The 17531-nt window shown below is 37.8% G+C and overlaps 1 protein-coding gene across 1 annotated transcript in view; it reads left to right on the top strand.

The window, feature by feature from the left end:
• Nucleotides 1–17095, top strand: part of SRP72 (signal recognition particle 72) — a 39384-nt gene extending 22289 nt beyond the window's left edge. Inside the window, exons 12-19 of the mRNA XM_003798797.3 lie at nt 2414–2478; nt 4162–4257; nt 5363–5466; nt 5607–5684; nt 6919–7056; nt 11107–11144; nt 14767–14926; nt 15756–17095. Coding sequence (XP_003798845.1) covers nt 2414–2478; nt 4162–4257; nt 5363–5466; nt 5607–5684; nt 6919–7056; nt 11107–11144; nt 14767–14926; nt 15756–15933 — 857 coding nt within the window. The 3' untranslated portion in view covers nt 15934–17095. The remainder of the gene's footprint in view (nt 1–2413; nt 2479–4161; nt 4258–5362; nt 5467–5606; nt 5685–6918; nt 7057–11106; nt 11145–14766; nt 14927–15755) is intronic.
• The last annotated feature ends 436 nt before the right edge of the window (nt 17096–17531 follow it).

Here is a 17531-nt window from a genome sequence, read left to right as displayed (position 1 = left end):
CATCTCCTGGGGGAGGGGCACAACTGTACCTGGGACTTTACCTAACAAGTGCAAACATTGTAACCTAATCATCTATATCCTCATATTAATCTGGAATTTTAAAAAAAAATTACTTTAATGGAAACATACAGTTGGAATAATTCTTAAGTTATAAACCACTGATTCTCAACCTTCATAAAACGAAGTAGCAATGAAAATAACTTTATGGTTGGGGGTCATGACAACATGAGGAACTATATTAAAAGGTCGCAGCAGTAGGAAGGTTGAGAACCACTGTTTTAAACTATGTGATGTTAAATTTTTTGTATAATGGTAAAGCATAATAATAAAGCTTTATACATGAAGCTATATTGTATGATCTTTAACAGATTTAGTACTAAGTAATTGTTCCTTTTCTTGGGTTATTCCTAAATTGTTAGAATGATTCTCAATCTGTACCTTGAAAGTCAGTATAAGCAAAGGATTTCCCTGTTCCAAAAGATCACACTACTTAAATTTCCTGAGTAAGTGACATGGAGAAGTGCTTTTGTCTATCACTTGGTAGGTAATACTTACATGAAATAAGAAAGAGATGACTTTACATCTTTTCAGAATGTCTTTAATTTTTTTTTAGTGGCAGCCACTTGTGAGCTTTTCAGAATGTTTCAGCTTGCCCCTTTATCTTACTTCATTTATACTATACCACCTGTATTTTTAAAGTGGGGAGAAGGAATAGTATTTAATGAGAATTGATGTGTTTGAGTCTTATAGAAAATTGTCAGTACTTTTGTCTGTGATTTTGAACCAACCTCGAGCGATTATCTAGAACTGTGTCGTTCAATATGGTAGTCACGAGCTACACGTAGCTATTTTAAGTTTAATTAGGCCGGGTGCATTGGCCTACCGGACTGTAGTCCCAGCACTCTGGAAGGGCAAGGTAGGAGGATTGCTGGAGGTCAAGAGTTCAAGGCCCGTCTGTTAAGATGCACCTAACCAAGACTCCATTTCTACAAAAAAAAATTTAAAAATGAGCTTGGAGGTGGTGATGCATGTCTACTTGTGAGGTTGAGATGGGCAAATACCTTGAGCCCAGGAGTTTGAGGCTGAAGTGAACCGTGAACACACCACTTTACTCCAGCCTGGGCAGCAGAGTAAGACCTTGTCTCAAAAAAAAAACATTTAAATTAATGAAATGAAATTTAAAATTCAATTCCTCAGTTGTGTTAGCCACATTTTAGAAGCTTAGTAGTCACATACAGCTAGTGGCTACTCTGTTAGAGCAGATACAGGACATTTCATCTTCACAGAAAGTTCCATCAGACAGCTCTGGTGTAGAGCATGCATTCCCGACAGTGGCAATAATTGGCCAAAAATAATCTTAGATATTCAGTGCCTAAACTAAATTTTATGGCTTGAAGGAAAAGGAGTTTCCAGTTAGGAAAAATATTCTTAAAAGGTTCCTTGGTAGGGCAGTAATGAAAACAGGTTGAGAGACTGCTAATCTCCGTGTTACCTGGTTCTCACGCTTCTTTGCTTTCCTCCCCTGTTTCCTTCTCCTCGCCTCTCTGTTTTTCCTAACCCTCCTTTTTATCTTTCCACATTAATGTTTATTTTATTTCATTTGATACAGAGTCTCACTCTGTTACCCTCAGTAGAGTGCTGGGACATCATAGCTCACAGCAACCTCAAACTCTTGGGGTCAAGCATCCTCTTGCCTCAGCCTTCCAAGTATCTGGGACTATAGGCACCTGCTAGTGTCTGCTAAAAACCCGGCTAGTTTTTCTATTTCTAGTAGAGACGGGGTCTCGCTCTTGCTCAGGCTAGCTTTGAAATCCTGAGCTCAGGCAATCCACCTGCCTCGGCCTCCCAGAGTGCTGGGATTACAGGTATGAGCCACACACCCAGCCTGGTGTCTATTTTTGCAATGATTTTCTATCATCCTGAACTTCCTGAGAGTCTGTCATTTTTTTTTTTAAAGACTAGAAAGTTTAAGTATTGTAAGGTTTGCAATGAGTAGAAAATCAGAATGTTAACACCACAGCAAATTTTTTCCATTGTACTCATGTCTATAGTAATGTATTTCAAGGCCTTTAGGGAAAGTTCCCCACCTTCAAGTTACAGTTCAAAAAAAAAGAAATAGAAGTCACTAATCTGAGAGTTGGGAGTCCTCTGGTAGCGGCTCTGCCATTAACTTTCTTTATGAGCTTAAGCAAGATCTCTTATTTCTTTAGCACTCAAATTTCCTTATCTGTGCAATGAACAGAGTCTGCTATCCCCAAAATGCCAAAGCAGCGTATTTAGAGATGCTAGAAAACATGACTCCTGATTGCTTTCCTCAGGAAAAATGAGGGGCGGGGTGGGGGGAGAAGTTAAAAAAAAAAATTTAAACATGTCTTTGTCAATGTGATTCTGATTTTGTTTTTAATCTCTTAAGGTAATATTTCTAAAGCTTGTCTAATACTGAGAAGCATAGAAGAGTTAAAGCATAAACCAGGCATGGTGAGTTCATAACTAAAACGTGAAAAGACTGGAATTAAAAGTTGAATTGTGTGTCTAATGTTCCTTTGTATTCCCTTTAATTTCTACTTCCTTATGTATTCATAAGGTAGGAATAGTAGTGGATAATGGTTATCTGGTCTACATTGGATTTTATTCTGTGTTCTGCTTTATACTGATCTTATTATTCAGTCACATGTGCCAGGCATGATCTGTCACTGAATGGCTCAAAGAATCTCAGACTTATATAAGGAATTTCTCAGCCTAATCTGTTTTATCAGATCATGAGTATGATTTGAGTTAAAATAATTTAGTAGTAGTGGCCAACAAATTTAGTTTTCAGTTCTCTGATTACTCAGATGTCACAGGTTTAGATCACTAATCTAGCTGCGGAAGCGTCTGTTTCATAGCAGAGATTAATTCTTCAGTGTAGCATGTGTGTCTGTTGAACAGGGACTGGCTCCTTAGTGTTTCGATCCTCTAACACAACTTATTGACTTTGGGCACTCAATACATATGTAATAATATGGTAGTGCTTTCTCTTTTGAGATTCATATTTTAAGGATTATGCTACAATTGCTTTACCTAAGAATCAACTACCATACAGAGTGGCCATAAAGTTCGTTTGCACTTTCAATTTGTGCACTATTTTAAATTGCACTTAAACTTTATGGTCACCCTGTATATGGCTGAAAATAAAATGTTTTTAATAATTAATATCTGGCTACTGTTTACCTTTTAAGGACCTTACACATTTCATGAATTTATTGGTATAAGAGTTTTTCATAATATTTCCTTATTTTTTTTAATATTTGTAGAAACCCTGTCCTTCCTAATATTGGTTATTCATGTCGTCTCTTATTTTTTTTAACAGTCCAGCTTCTTGTCTGTTTCCTTTCTATCCTCAAATCCTTTTGCGGATATGAGGATCCTCTTCATCCTCTTCCCCCTCCACACCAGCTAGGACAGCCTTCTTGCTGTCTGTCCCTCAGCCTCACTAGGCAGTCTTCCTACTGGCTAATGCAACTCAGGCCACGTGGACTCACAGTGGGCACTCAGCCAAACGGCTTGCTGCGTGCTTCACTGATCATATGCTTGAACGTCCAGCAATGTCTTATTGTATAAAGACATGTTTCTAAACACTTATTCTCAGCTTCTGTACTTACCAAATAATTTGTGAACGGGCACTGCTTTAGAGGACAGGTATATTTTATAGACAAATGTCTTCATATCTGGAAAACACTGTTGTTCATGGTATTTCTTTTTTTTTTTTTTTTTTTGAGCCTCAAGCTGTCACCTTAGGTAGAGTGCTGTGGTGGCATAGCTCACAGCAACCTCCAACTTAGGCTCAAGCAATTCTTTTGCCTCATTTTTTTTCTATTTTTAGTAGAGATAGGGTCTCACTTTTGCTCAGGCTGGTCTCAAACCTGTGAGCTCAAGCAGTCCAACCGCCTGAGCCTCCCAGAGTGCTAGGATTATAGGCATGAGCCATTGCACCTGGCCTCTTCATCTGTTTCAAAGAATAAAATTATTATGGTCTCCAAAGAAAGTAATTTTTAAGATGAATTAGGTGCTGGCAGAGAGCCTAGCAGTCATTATTTGCTATTTAATATTTTTCATTTTCAAAATTTGCATGCTGAGTGAAGGTGAAATGCTGCTCACTGGTTTCTATCTTTGGCTGGACAGGTGTCTGCATTAGTGACTATGTACAGCCACGAGGAAGATATTGACAGTGCCATTGAGGTCTTCACACAAGCTATCCAGTGGTATCAGAACCATCAGGTAAATAAGTGGAGTAAAATGTTATGAGGACATGGTTTTACATAAAAATCAAAAGCTGCAGTAATAAACTCACTTTAGGATAACTGAAGTATTACAAGTCATTGTTTTAAAAACAGAATGCTGTTTGACTATCAAATTCATTTTTTTCACTACACCACATTCAAATAAAGTTTCTAGAAATAAGGAATGATGGTAAAATGGGAAGAAAAGCTTCTTTATTGTATGTGTACATGCATCTATATGTGTAATCTCAAGAAATAAGAATGGTAGTAGTACATGATTGCGTATACTAGGGCTCATCTCAAATGGCTGGAGAGCCAAAGGTGGTAACAGTTAGTGGAACAATAGTACTTGGAAAAATTATTTATTGTGTCATTTTTTTTGAGACAGAATCTCACTATGTCATTGTTGGTAGAGTGCTGTGGCATCACAGCTCACAGCAACTTAAAAAACTCTTGGGCTTAAGCAATTTTCTTGCCTCAGCCTCCCAAGTAGCTAGGACTGTAGGCGTCCACCACAACGCCCAGCTATTTTATTTTGTTGTTGTAGTTGTCATTGTTTAGTAGGCCCGGGCCGGGTTCAAGCCCACCAGCCCCAGTATACGTGGCTGGTGCCCTAACCACTGAGCTATGGGTGCCGAGCCATATCATGTCTTATTTTATAGGTGCTACTTCACTGTTGCCAGTGTAGATCCAGATCTGCATAGGCAGTATCCAGCCTACGAATACACACACACACACACACAGGTGGCATTACACTGTTAGCGCTATTAGTATTAGAGGGACATCAGTGTTCTGGGAAGTATTTTGTTAAATTAATGTTTGAATAACCGGGGTGGCATATCTTTTAAGATTTCATTATAAGGGAATGTTTCCAGTTGTAGATAACCAAAATACAGATGGGTTGTGTTTCACATTCCTAAACTGGTGATTACTTATCCTGGTTTTTCTGTCCATCTCCCTATATACCTGTGATTTTTGTCCTAGGCATTTAGGATGAGGAATTTAATGGATAGGACCACTTCTTAAATGTCTAATGAATATAACTTTATTGACTTGCTAATTACTTAACTTAAAAACGTTTTTATCTTTTTATTAAACTGTAGCCTAAATCTCCTGCTCATTTGTCTTTGATAAGAGAAGCTGCAAACTTCAAACTCAAATATGGGCGAAAAAAGGAGGCAATTAGTGACCTAGAACAGCTGTGGAAGTAAGTTCTGAAAGGTGGAGATGTATCGGTGCACAGTTTATTGCTACTGCTGCTTAATATGAGGGCACTATTTTTTTTTGTTCATGTTACTTTTTTCAGCTTTCTAAAGTGTTCAATAACTTTCTTATTTCTTCTTTTAGACAAAATCCAAAAGATATTCATACCCTGGCACAGCTTATTTCTGCTTACTCACTTGTAGATCCAGAGAAAGCCAAAGCGTATCCTTTTCGTGTTTGTTCCAGACAGTTCCCCAGTAGCATAATGTAGCTCTTCCCATGCCTGTGTTTTGACCAGGGCTTTTTTGGTTGTGAATTTCAACAAGAAAACCCCACTTTTAATTAGTAAAAGTAATAAAAGCAAGAATGTATTGATGAATGTGATTGAAAGAATGTATTGATCAGTGTGATCATTGTGATTGAAAAATGCAGTGATGCAACCTGGGGTATAGTTTGATCCAGAAGAAAAAATGTCAGCAGGTTACAGCCTGTATTCCTCAAGGTTCAAGCTGAGCAGAAGGAAGGAAAGGAAGGGCATATTTTATGTGGGTAGATGTGCATGATTCTGAAATACTATTACAATGAAACTATTTGGGTCGCAAGCGCATCTCAGACAGTTACTATTGATAAGAGGATTCAGGGCCCTGAGTGATCAAGCTTGGCTACTCTAACCAGGATGTGTTCCAAAAACTGAGACGAGGTGGTAGAAGCTAAGCAGTCACAAGTCAAAGCCTGTTCAACGAGCTTGATAGTTGTTTGGGGATAGAGTTTTCTTTATGCCACCATATTAGTATAACCTAATTCTTTGTACCCTCAGTGAATCCCAAACAATAAAAAAAATTAAAAACAAAAGCTGGAACTAATTCTGCCACCATTTTGAACTGCACTTCTGAGTTAAGGAATAGATGATTGAATCGTGACTCCTCAAGTTCTTTCAGAATACTGTATATGCTAGATAATTGATATGACTTGCTGATTTGTTGTATAGATTTTAGAACATTTTTTGCTTTTGTTGAAGGGCATCAAGAAAAGACAGAGTAGGGCTGGGTACAGTGGCTGACACCTGTAATCCTAGCATTCTGGGAGGCTGATCCCTTGAGATCAGGAATTTGAGACCACCCTGAGCAAGAGTGGGACCTCATCTCTACTAATAGAGAAAAATTAGCCAGTGTCATGGCGGATACCTGTAGTCCCAGCTGCTTGGGAGGTTGAAGCAGGAGGATCACTTGAACCCAGGAGTTTGAGGTTGCTGTGAATTGGGCTGATGGCATGGCACTGTAGCTTGGGCAACAGAGTGAGACTCTTGTCACAAAAAAACAAAAAACCACATTCTTTTCTATTGGCATAGATATATTGGCACATACGTGTGTGTGTGTGTGTGTGTGTATGTATGTACGTAAATCTGTGTGTGTGTGTATATGTATACATAGTGTTCCTGAACTCCGTTCTATCCCAGTCTTAGTAAACACTTGCCCTCCTCGGATAGTATGTCTCTAAAAGTAGATGTCGAGGCTCTTGAAAATTCTCCTGGTGCTACCTACGTCCGGAAGAAGGGCGGAAAAGTTACTGGAGATAGTCAACCAAAGGAGCAAGGGTAATGTTTTTCATTGAAACATTGTCTCATGGTGATTTTATTTATTTATCTTAACGTTTTTATTATTATGAGTACATAATACCTATATTTATGGAGTACTTGTGATATTATGATATAGGCATACAATATGTATTAATCAAATCGAGATATTTGGGGTATTCATCACCTTAGGCATTTATCATTTTTTTATGTCAGGAACATTCCACTTCTACTCTTCGAGTTATTTTAAGGTATATCCTAACTTATTATTGATCATAGTCACTTGGTTGTGCTGTCAAGTATTGTTCATTCCATCTGTATTTTTGTATCCATCACCTATCCCCATTTTATCCCCACTACCCTTCCCAGCCTCTGGTAACCACCATTCTACTTATCTTTCTGCATGAGATCAGCTGTTTTAATATTTAGTTTTCATATATGAGTGAGAACATGTGAAATTTGTCTTTCTGTGCTTGCCTTATTTCACTTAGCATAATGTTCTCCAGTTCCATCCATATTGTTGCGAATGGCAGGATTTAGTTCTTACAATGGTATGGCTACAGAATATTGTGTTATGCATGTACTACAGTTTCCTTATCACTGATCCATTGATGGACACTTAGATTGATTCCAAATCTTGGCTACTATGAATAGTGCTGCAGTAAATGTGAGAGTGCAGAGATCTTTTCAATATTCTGACTTCCCATTCTAAAGCTGAATCAAAATTATATAAAAAATTAAGAATACTTTCTTATAAAAATTCCCTATGGGGCAGCGCCCATAGCTTAGCACAGGTGTCTTCAAACTATGGCCCGTGGGCTACATGCAGCTGCCTAGGACATTTACCTGGCCCACCGGGTGTTTTTGCTGCCCCTGCCTGTCCTGCTTAGCAGCCAACTTGTCCCGGGGCCCACAGTCCGGCCCTCCAGCGGTCTGCGGGACAGTGAACTGGCCCCCTGTTTAAAAAGTTTGAGGACCCCTGGGTGGGTAGAGCACCAGCCACATACATTGAGGCTGGTGGGTTTGAACCTGGCCTGGATCAGGTAAAACAACAATGACAACTGCGACAACAACAACAACAAAAAAATAGCTGGGCATTGTGGCGAGCACCTACTCCCAAGTAGTCCTACCTACTTGGGAGGCTGAGGCAAGAGAATCACTTAAGCCTAAGAGGTTGAGTTTGCTGTGACGCCATGGCACTTTACCCAAGGCAACTCTACCCGTGCACTCTACCCAAGCTAGAGACTGTGTCTCAAAAAAAAAAAAAAAAAATCCCATATGAATAAACTTTCAGTCCCCTTTGCGCTTTTCCCTTCTCCCTCACTGTACCCCGCTCTTGGTCCTCTTTTTCCCCTTTTCTCCCAGCCCAAAATTAGCCTCTGGTATTAATCCTTCTAGGTCTTTTTCTTTGCATTTACGCACACACAAAAGTGATTTACAAATATTTTCCTTAGATTGGTTTATTTTTTGTTTTTTGTTTTCTTAATAGAAAAGAGGTTATATTGTACTTACTGTTTTCCAGCTTGCTTTTATTTCCTAAGTCTTAGAGATCTTCTCTGTACTAAATGTAGTCTTATTTCATCCCTTTTATGCACTGTGAATCATAGGCTGGATGTGCCCTAGTTTACCTGTAAGTTATTGATGTATATTTAGTACGTCATTTAGTATTTCTGAATCAAAGTTCAGGTGATTAATTTTGCTGATTTGCACTGCATTTACTGAAGAAATCAAATTCTGATTCTTTCCTTATTTTTTTTTTTTTTTTTGGCCTGGGCTGGATTTGAACCCACCACGTCCAGTATATGGGGCTAGCACCCTACTTCTTTGAGCCACAGGCACCGCCCCTTTTTCTTTCTTTCTTTCTTTTTTTTCTTTCTTTCCTTATTCTGTGTTGCTGTCTTTAAAACACAGTTGGCAGAACTCTACAGTAAAATGTTAAAGATTCTGGGCAACACCTATGGTTCAGTGGGTAGGGTGCCGGCCCATATACTGAGGGTGGCAGGTTCAAACCTGGCCCCGGCCAAACTACAACAAAAAAATAGCTGAGTGTTGTGGTGGGCACCTGTAGTCCTAGCTACTCAGGAGGCTGAGGCAGGAGAATCGCCTGAACCCAGGAGTTGGAGGTTGCTGTGACCTATGATGCCACAGGACTCTACTGAGGGTGATAAAGTAAGACTTTGTCTCTTAAAAAAAAGAAAGAAAGAACAGTTTAAGATTCTAATGTAGACTAAGAATGAATAGTCCATGGAAGAGATAAAGCACTCTCTCAGTTTTCTGACTTCCATAACTTTACTCTTTTCTCCTTTTCTGAAATGCCTTTTGAAATCTAATTGTTTCCTTACTTAAAAGAAATTTAAAAACATAAACAAGTAATATATGATTGACCTCCTCCATTGTAAACTCTATCTGATAAAAAGCATTGTCATCCTTATAATAACTTGAAGAAACTTTAATAAAGAAGTAGAGTTTCAAAGATGTTACATTATTCCAAACTCCATTTCATATGATTACAACTTCAAATAAAATAAATTTCAGCCAGGTCGTAAGTGGATTCTCAAATATACCCATCCAAATATTTTCAGTATTTTTTTTTTCTCTACCAAAATAAGGTTAGGTAACTATTAAGAACACATACAGTCTTCTCTAATTCCTTAATCTTTTTTCTCCTTTTCCTTAGACAGTCATTAAGATCTACATTGACTTCTAGTGTTAAAACTGCAGCACAGAATTTAGGCATTTATTAGGCATTTATTTTATTCTAACATTTTAGTTTGTTTTGAAGACACATTATGTGATAGATTTATGCTAGATGTTGACCAAAAGATAAGCCCTGGTCTTTGCTCTCAAAGAACTGAAATCCAGCAGAAAGAAATAAATTTAAACAGTAGTTGTAATAAAAGTTGCAGCATATAGAGAAATATACCAGGGGGATATCACTTATTCTTAAGTTACTGGGAGGTTTCGAAAGGCTTCATGGAGAAGAAGGTAATTGTGCTGACTCTAAGGAAGAGGGAGAGGATGAGGTAGGCAAAGGCTGAGCAAAGGCAGAGAAGAAATTACAGAGAACCTTTGGTAAATTGTAGGTATGGCTGTGGAGTGTGATTTGTAGGGAGATAATTTAGAGGACCGTTGCAAAATCTGGTTAAGAGATGAAACACTAAGATACTGTACACTGAATTTCTTTTCTTCAGGATATCCTGAAAGAACTTTTCCAATTGAATGACTCACAGAATGAATTTTTGGCAGAAGTTGTTGCTGTCTCATCTTTTTAGTGCATTGTTGAATAGTTCTTATAGAGCAGTGGTTCTCAACCTTCCTAATGCCGTGGTCTTCATTACAGTTCCTGTGGGTCGTGACCCACAGGTTGAGAACCGCTGTTACAGAGGTGTGTCGCAGTTGAATATACACAGAGATACATTTTTATGTCTTCCTCTTCACTGTAGCTTTCGGAATGCTTAATTAGGTAGAAGTGTTTCCTTGGTTTCTTAGGCCCTTCTCGGTACCTTTTTGTCAGTATACTTAATATAGGTTTTAATTATTTAAAAGAAAATTAATAAACTGAAAAGATATAAAAGTTTTCCTCTTACCCCTACCTACCCTACTCCTTCTCGGTGTCATAACCAATCTGACTTGTTTTGCATAGCCTTCCAGAGATGTTGTTTGTTTGTATTTTACCTCTACATGTTACTCTTCTGAGTAAGAGTTTATTCTCTAAAGTCTTGCCAAACTTAGGGTAGTTTACCAAAGTATCATAGATTTTCATGTTTGTGCAAATTACTTACCTTTTTACATAGACTTAATGTGTGTCACTTAATTTTTTCAATGTAATTTGTATCTGTTTTCTGAAAATAGTTGTCACCTCTCTCTTGTAAACTTACCTTCCAAAAATTATAGTATCTGAAGCTTGATTGACGTTAACCTGAATTAATATCCTAGCTAGTTTGTTAGCTTTCATGAGCTGGTTCCAAATTTAAATACCTTTATAACAAAGTGCCCAACTCAGTCTTTCACACATAATGCTCTATAACTATTTTCTCACAAAGATAATAATAGTTTTTCTTCTCTTTGTAGGCAGGGAGATTTAAAAAAGAAGAAGAAGAAAAAGAAGGGTAAGGCTTTTTTAAAAAATCCTCATGTTCCTTTCTACAACATACCTGCTTGAGCTTAGCCCTATAGAGAAATCTTCGCATATAAACACACTATTTTCTCTTTCTGTATCTCTGAATACTGATTTTGTCTTGACTATAGTTAACATTTATTACTTTAAGGAGCCTAAGTGTCAAGTTTGAGTGCCTAAATTCAGTTTGTTGCTCTAGTTTTTGTATGACTGTGGACACATCATTTAACATAACCTGCCTGCGTTTTTCATCTGTGAAATGGAGCATGGTAGAATCTACAAGGAGATACGTGTAAGAAAACTCTTAGTACGATATCTGGTACTGGTAAGCCCTTATACATTAGAATGTTTTGGCTGCAAATATCATAAAACTCCATTGAACTGATTTAAGATTTACTACAGGCAGTTCTCAGGTTACGAACAAGATAGGTTCTGTAGGTTTGTTCTTAAGTTGAATTCGGAGGTAAGTTGGAACAAATACATTTACCTATTACCTGTAATAGCCTCTGATTTTAAGTACGAGTCATACATCCGTTGGATGTTTGTAACTCAGGCACTGCCTATACTTATAAAACTGGCTATCTCGAGGAATCTTGGCGTCAAGATTGGTTGATCCAGTATTTGTATCTCTTTGTTTTGTTGTCCACAAAACTGAATTCTGTTTAGAGTCAAAAAGGTGTTTATTGGAAACAGGGCCACAAACTTGTCATTTATATCCAATGGGACAAAGAGGGCCTCTCCGGACTTGGCAAGCCTGTCTCATTAATCTTTTAGGCCAACGTAGATCAGTGTTCAGTCCTAAACCATTAACTGGGGGGATACCATGCATTGCTTGGCTAGGACTGGGTTTTAAATCTTCAGTAAGAGTGGATGAAATTACCATGCTTGGGCTTCACCTAATCAGAAGTCCGCTGGAGCCAGCTACCTGTTCCTGAGTTTGGGGGAGTCTGTAGTGTGAATCAACAGGTTTTTTCATTTTGCTCATGCCATCTTAGGATACAGGTTTCCCAAGTCTTAGCTAAATTTATTACCACTCTATTTGTTTTCCAACATCCAAAATTTTATTGATAATCTTTTGTCTAGCTGGGCACATTGGCTTATGCCTGTAATCCCACACTTTGGGAGGCTGAGGCAGGAGGATCACTTGAGGCCAACAGTACCAGCCTAGGCAATAGTGAGACCTCGTCTCTACAAAAAATATAGAAAAAATTAGCTGAGTGTTGTGGCACACATCTGTAGTACTAGCTCCTTGGGTGGCTGAGGCAGGAGGACTGCTTGAGATGAGGAGTTTGAGGTTTCAATGAGCTGTGTTGACACCACTACATTTTAAACCAGGCAGCATAGCAAGACCTTATCTAAAAACAAAAAATAACTTGTCTCCCATTCCTCATTCATTCTGTCCACTATCTTTAACTAGAAAGAAATCTTACAGTTCTTTACTTTGTCATAGTACTTGGAAATTGGTAAAAATTCAGTGTTTGTTTTATGTATGGTAATACTATAAGGAACTAGCTGGTAACTGTAGGAAGTAATAACCTTCAGTTTTACTTTCTTCTTTTTGTGGTTCCCAGATGAGCAATTTTTAAAACTTGCTAGTCATATATGCTCATTTTAAAAACAAAACAAAAAATCAAAGGTAATTGATGTTTATTATTGTAGAATGGTATAAACTGTGGGAAATTCCCTATTCCAAATTTATGCTCCCAGAGATGATGACTTCACTGTTTTTTGTATATGAAACATATACATAATTATACACTTACATGCTTAGTCAGTATATTTTATTTTAATCCTCTCCTTAGAATGAATTGTGAAGGACATTTTTACAGATCACTAACTGTAGATGTATTTCACTTTTTAACCTGATTATATAGCTTATTATAGTGTAGGTATAGTATGATTGATTTATTCTCATTGATAAACATTTAAGTTGTTTTGATATTTTCAAAAATATCACAGAGAATATTCTCTCTTTTTTTTTTTTTTTTTTGGAGACAGAATCTCTCTCACCCTGGGTTGAGTACTATGGTGTCATAGCTCATAGCAGCCTCAAGCTCCTGGGTTCAAGCGATTCTCCTACCTCAGCCTCCTGAGTAGCTTGAGCTGCAGATATGCGCCACAACACCCAGCTAATTTTTTCTACATTTTTTGTAGAGACAGGGTCTTGCTCTTGGTCAAGGTGGTCTCGAACCCCTAAATTCAGGCAATGTACCCACCTTGGCCTCCCAAAGTGCTAGGTTTACAGGCATGAGAGAACATTTTTAATATTTTGTGTCTTATGGATTTCTGTAGGAGAAATTTCTAGAAGTCTATAAATTTTGACTGGTACTGCCAAATTAAATCATTTCCCATGCCAGGTGTGGTGGTTCACACTTGTAGTCCCAGCAATTTGGGAGGTTGAGGCGGGAGGATCACTTGAGGTCAGGAGTTCAAGACCAGCCTGAGCAATACAGCAAGATCAACATCTCTGCCAAAAAGAGTAATGCTCTCCACAAAGGCTGTGTACATTTCTGCCAGTAGTGTTTGAGTGTTGTTAACCATTTCACCAACACTGGATATTACTGATAGAATTTTTTTTATGCTTCTCATTTTTAATTCGTGAGGTTGAACTAATTCGGCTGCCTAATAACTTCTGTTTCTCTTGGCATATACTCTTAACTGTGCCTATTTTTTCTTTGAGTGATTTACATATTGACTAGCAAGAATTCTTTCTGTATTAAGTATTTTAATCCACTCAGTATCACTCAGTATGTACATTTTTAAAGTTTTAGAAATAAATCTTTTGGCTGGGCCCAGTGGCTCATGCCTGTAATCCTAGCACTCTGGGAGGCCGAAGTGGGCAGATCATTTGAGCTCATGTGTTCAAGACCAGCCTGAGCAAGAGTGAGACCCCGTCTCAAAAATAGCTAAGTATTGTGGTGGGCTCCTGTGGTCCCAGCTACTTGGGAGGTTGAGGCAAGAGGATCAAAGCTCAGGAGTTTGAAGTTGCTGTGAGCTATGATGCCACAGCATTCTACCAGGGTGACAGAGACTGTCTAAAAAATAAAAGAAAAAAAGAAATCTTTTAAAAAATTTTATAGAGTTATATCTGTGAAATTTCCTTTATGGCCTGTGAATTTTGTGTCATGCCTGGAAATAAGGCTTTTCCCTTGCTAGGTTGCACAAAACTTCCTCAGATTGAGGTAATATTTCATATATATATATGTATATACACACACACACATATATATATATTATATATGTATATATATTATTATTTTTATTATTTTTTTTTTTTTTAGACAGAATCTTACCCTGGGTTGAGTAGTGGGGTGTCACAGCTCATAGCAACCTCTAACTCCTGGGTTAGGTGATTCTCTTGCCTCAGCCCTCCTGAATAGCTGGGCCTATAGGCACCTGCCACAACATCCGGCTATGTTTTTGTTGCAGTTTGGCTGGGGCCAGGTTCGAATCTGCCACCCTTGGTATATGGAGCCAGCACCCTACCCACTGAACCACAGGCACTAGCCAATATTTCAGTTATATTGTTATTTATTTCCAGACTTGATACATTGTTAAACAGATTATCTTGAGTATATTATGGACACATCTCTTCTTTATCAATTATTATATAGGAAAACTGCCTAAGAATTATGACCCAAAGGTTACCCCAGATCCAGAAAGATGGTTACCAATGCGGGAACGTTCTTACTACAGAGGAAGAAAGAAGGGTAAAAAGAAGGACCAGATAGGAAAAGGGACCCAGGGAGCAACTGCAGGAGCTTCATCTGAACTGTAAGTTATTGCTACACAGTTTAGGTCACTTGGAACCTAGCTGTTTGTTTCAGAAATCAGCTCAAGGCTATTACTGAGAATTTGTTAATATATGTTAAGTATGAAAAGTGTAGTGATGTATCTTTGATAAATGTTTGCCATATACCTATGTAAAGGAAAGAAAATATATTTCTGATTATATTCTGTTGTAAATACTTAAAACTATTTGTATTGTAAAAATTAAAAGAAAAACTAGTTTCAGAAGGAAATTAAATATAGTTAGTCATTTAACTAAATAAGTATTCTAGATAAACAGAAGGATTATAAGTCATTTTAAAGTGTTTTCTTGGCTCAGCACCTATAGCTCAAGCTAAAGTGCCAGCCACATATACCAGAGCTGGTGGTTTCAAATCCAGCCCGGGCCTGCCAAACAACAGTGGCAACTACAACCAAAAAACAGCCAGATGTTGTGGTGAGCACCTGTAGTCCCAGCTACTTGGGAGGCTGAAGCAAGAGAATCACTTAAGCCCAGGAGTTGGAGGTTGCTGTGAGCTGTGATGCCACAGCACTCTACCCAGGGTGACAGCTTGAGGTTCTGTCTCAAAAATAAATAAATAAATAAATAAATAAATAAATAAAATGTTTTCTTTATTTTCTAATCTTTCAAAAAGTTTGCATGTACCATATATCACTTTTAATTGTAAAAAAGTAAAAATTTCATTCGAAAGAAAATGTGTGAGAAAGTGTTAGGATAGATAAGTGAAATCCATGTACATACATTTTTTCTTATAGCCTTTTCCTTTGTCAAACATACCCAATGACCAAAACTTATCTGATTTGACCATTTTAGGGATGCCAGTAAAACTGTGAGCAGTCCACCCACTTCCCCAAGACCTGGCAGTGCAGCAGCAGTCCCTGCCTCTGCAAGTAACATCGTACCCCCCAGACACCAGAAACCTGCAGGGGCCCCAGCAACGAAAAAGAAACAGCAACAGAAAAAGAAGAAAGGTGGAAAAGGTGGCTGGTGATTAGAACATTCGTGTTGCGGGCTGTTTTGAAACTAGTCTCAGAGACACTAGGAACATAATAAAGGTAACACAGCTGGAAGCACAGAACTACCCCCCCTTCCCTCTCCATATTTTCATAAAATAATTTCTTGTGCATCAAATAGGACAACATCTTTCTCAAACTCTGCCTCATGAGATTTGGCCTATTTGTACTGCCCAGCTTTCAACAGGTTATGAGTACTAAAAATAATTGGGCATCTGTCTACCTTGGTATCTGTTGCATCCTTCGTGTACTGATTTGATGTTTTTTCAGTTTTGCAAACAAGGCATGTTATCCCAAGTGTCCCAAGATTTAAACAGAATCGACTTCCGTTGTTTCAACTAGTCTGAAAATACTTGTTCCTATTTACGTTCCACTTTAAATTATGTCTTAGGAGGCCTTTGGAGAGTGAAAGTGGAATCTTCTGAGCATTCCGAAATATCCACTTATAAATACCATGGGACAGAAAGGGATCTTATTAATACCTGGTGTTCTTCACTTCATTAAATGAGTGGCCACAAGAAAAGTAAATTCCTTAAATCCTTTTGACCATAAAATCTGTCATGTGATACTGGAATATGAGATAATTTTCTTATTTATATATGGCTCCTTTGTGCCCCTGATCATTTTCAGATATGGTAACATGCTGATTTATGGTAACACTATAAAAGAACTCAAGGAAATTATATCAATGTTGCAAGAAACTGACTCTTAGATCCAGTGTTCTGAGGTCAGATGTGATATATTTGGATTGTCTCAATCAAAAACATGAACAATGACTTCTTACATAAAGAGGAAATAAGTACCCAAGTTCCATGCCACAGAGTATTAAAATCTTATGGGACTGTTTGGCCCATTTCATAGATACTCTTGATAGTTATGGATTATGACCATTCATTACCCTTTCTCAGAGTAATTGAGTATTTTGCAGTCAATTTGTGGTGTAAATGTTGCTGTTGTCTCCTTGCTTACCAGCCATTTTCACATTGAACAGCTATGAGACAGACACATTAGGATGCCTCCCCTGTTAGTATTCAGTCTGTGCTGCCCAAGATATCATTTAATTTAGACTTACGAGTATTTCCTTGTGATCATATTACTCCATCTTTGTTAATAAAGTGCTGCTGTTTGACTTTGAACCTATCTATTGAAACGTCTTCAAAATTTTTAAAAAAGCTTCCCCCTTTACAAGGTAAGAAATTAACAAAAAGGTGTTGTCCCTTTCTGTTTAGCATAACTGGAATCTGCAGCGGCATATACACAAGAGGTCTTTTAAGAATAAGAGTGATTTATTATGGCATAATACTTATTTTGAGCTCTACAGAGAACAGTCTTTTGGTAAGAATAACAGATATTTATTCCTTCTGAATGTATACCCCATAGGAATATATTTGCTATTTCTGTTTACTAATAGGAATAATTGTTAGTAAATTTGTTATTTGGGATTCCATTAAATTTCTTTGGTGAGGGATGATCATTTTTTAGTTTAACCAAGCAACAAAATTTGGTGAAAACTATCCATTGTTGAAAATTTTGAACCAAGGCACAACAGAAAACAATAGAGAACAACTTAGAGTTC

The sequence above is a fragment of the Otolemur garnettii genome, unplaced genomic scaffold, assembly GCF_000181295.1.
Source record: "Otolemur garnettii isolate 467f Iridium unplaced genomic scaffold, OtoGar3 scaffold00141, whole genome shotgun sequence".
Lineage (NCBI taxonomy): Eukaryota > Metazoa > Chordata > Mammalia > Primates > Galagidae > Otolemur > Otolemur garnettii.
Note: the sequence above shows the minus strand (reverse complement) of the source record. Positions and strands in the feature narration are given on the sequence as shown.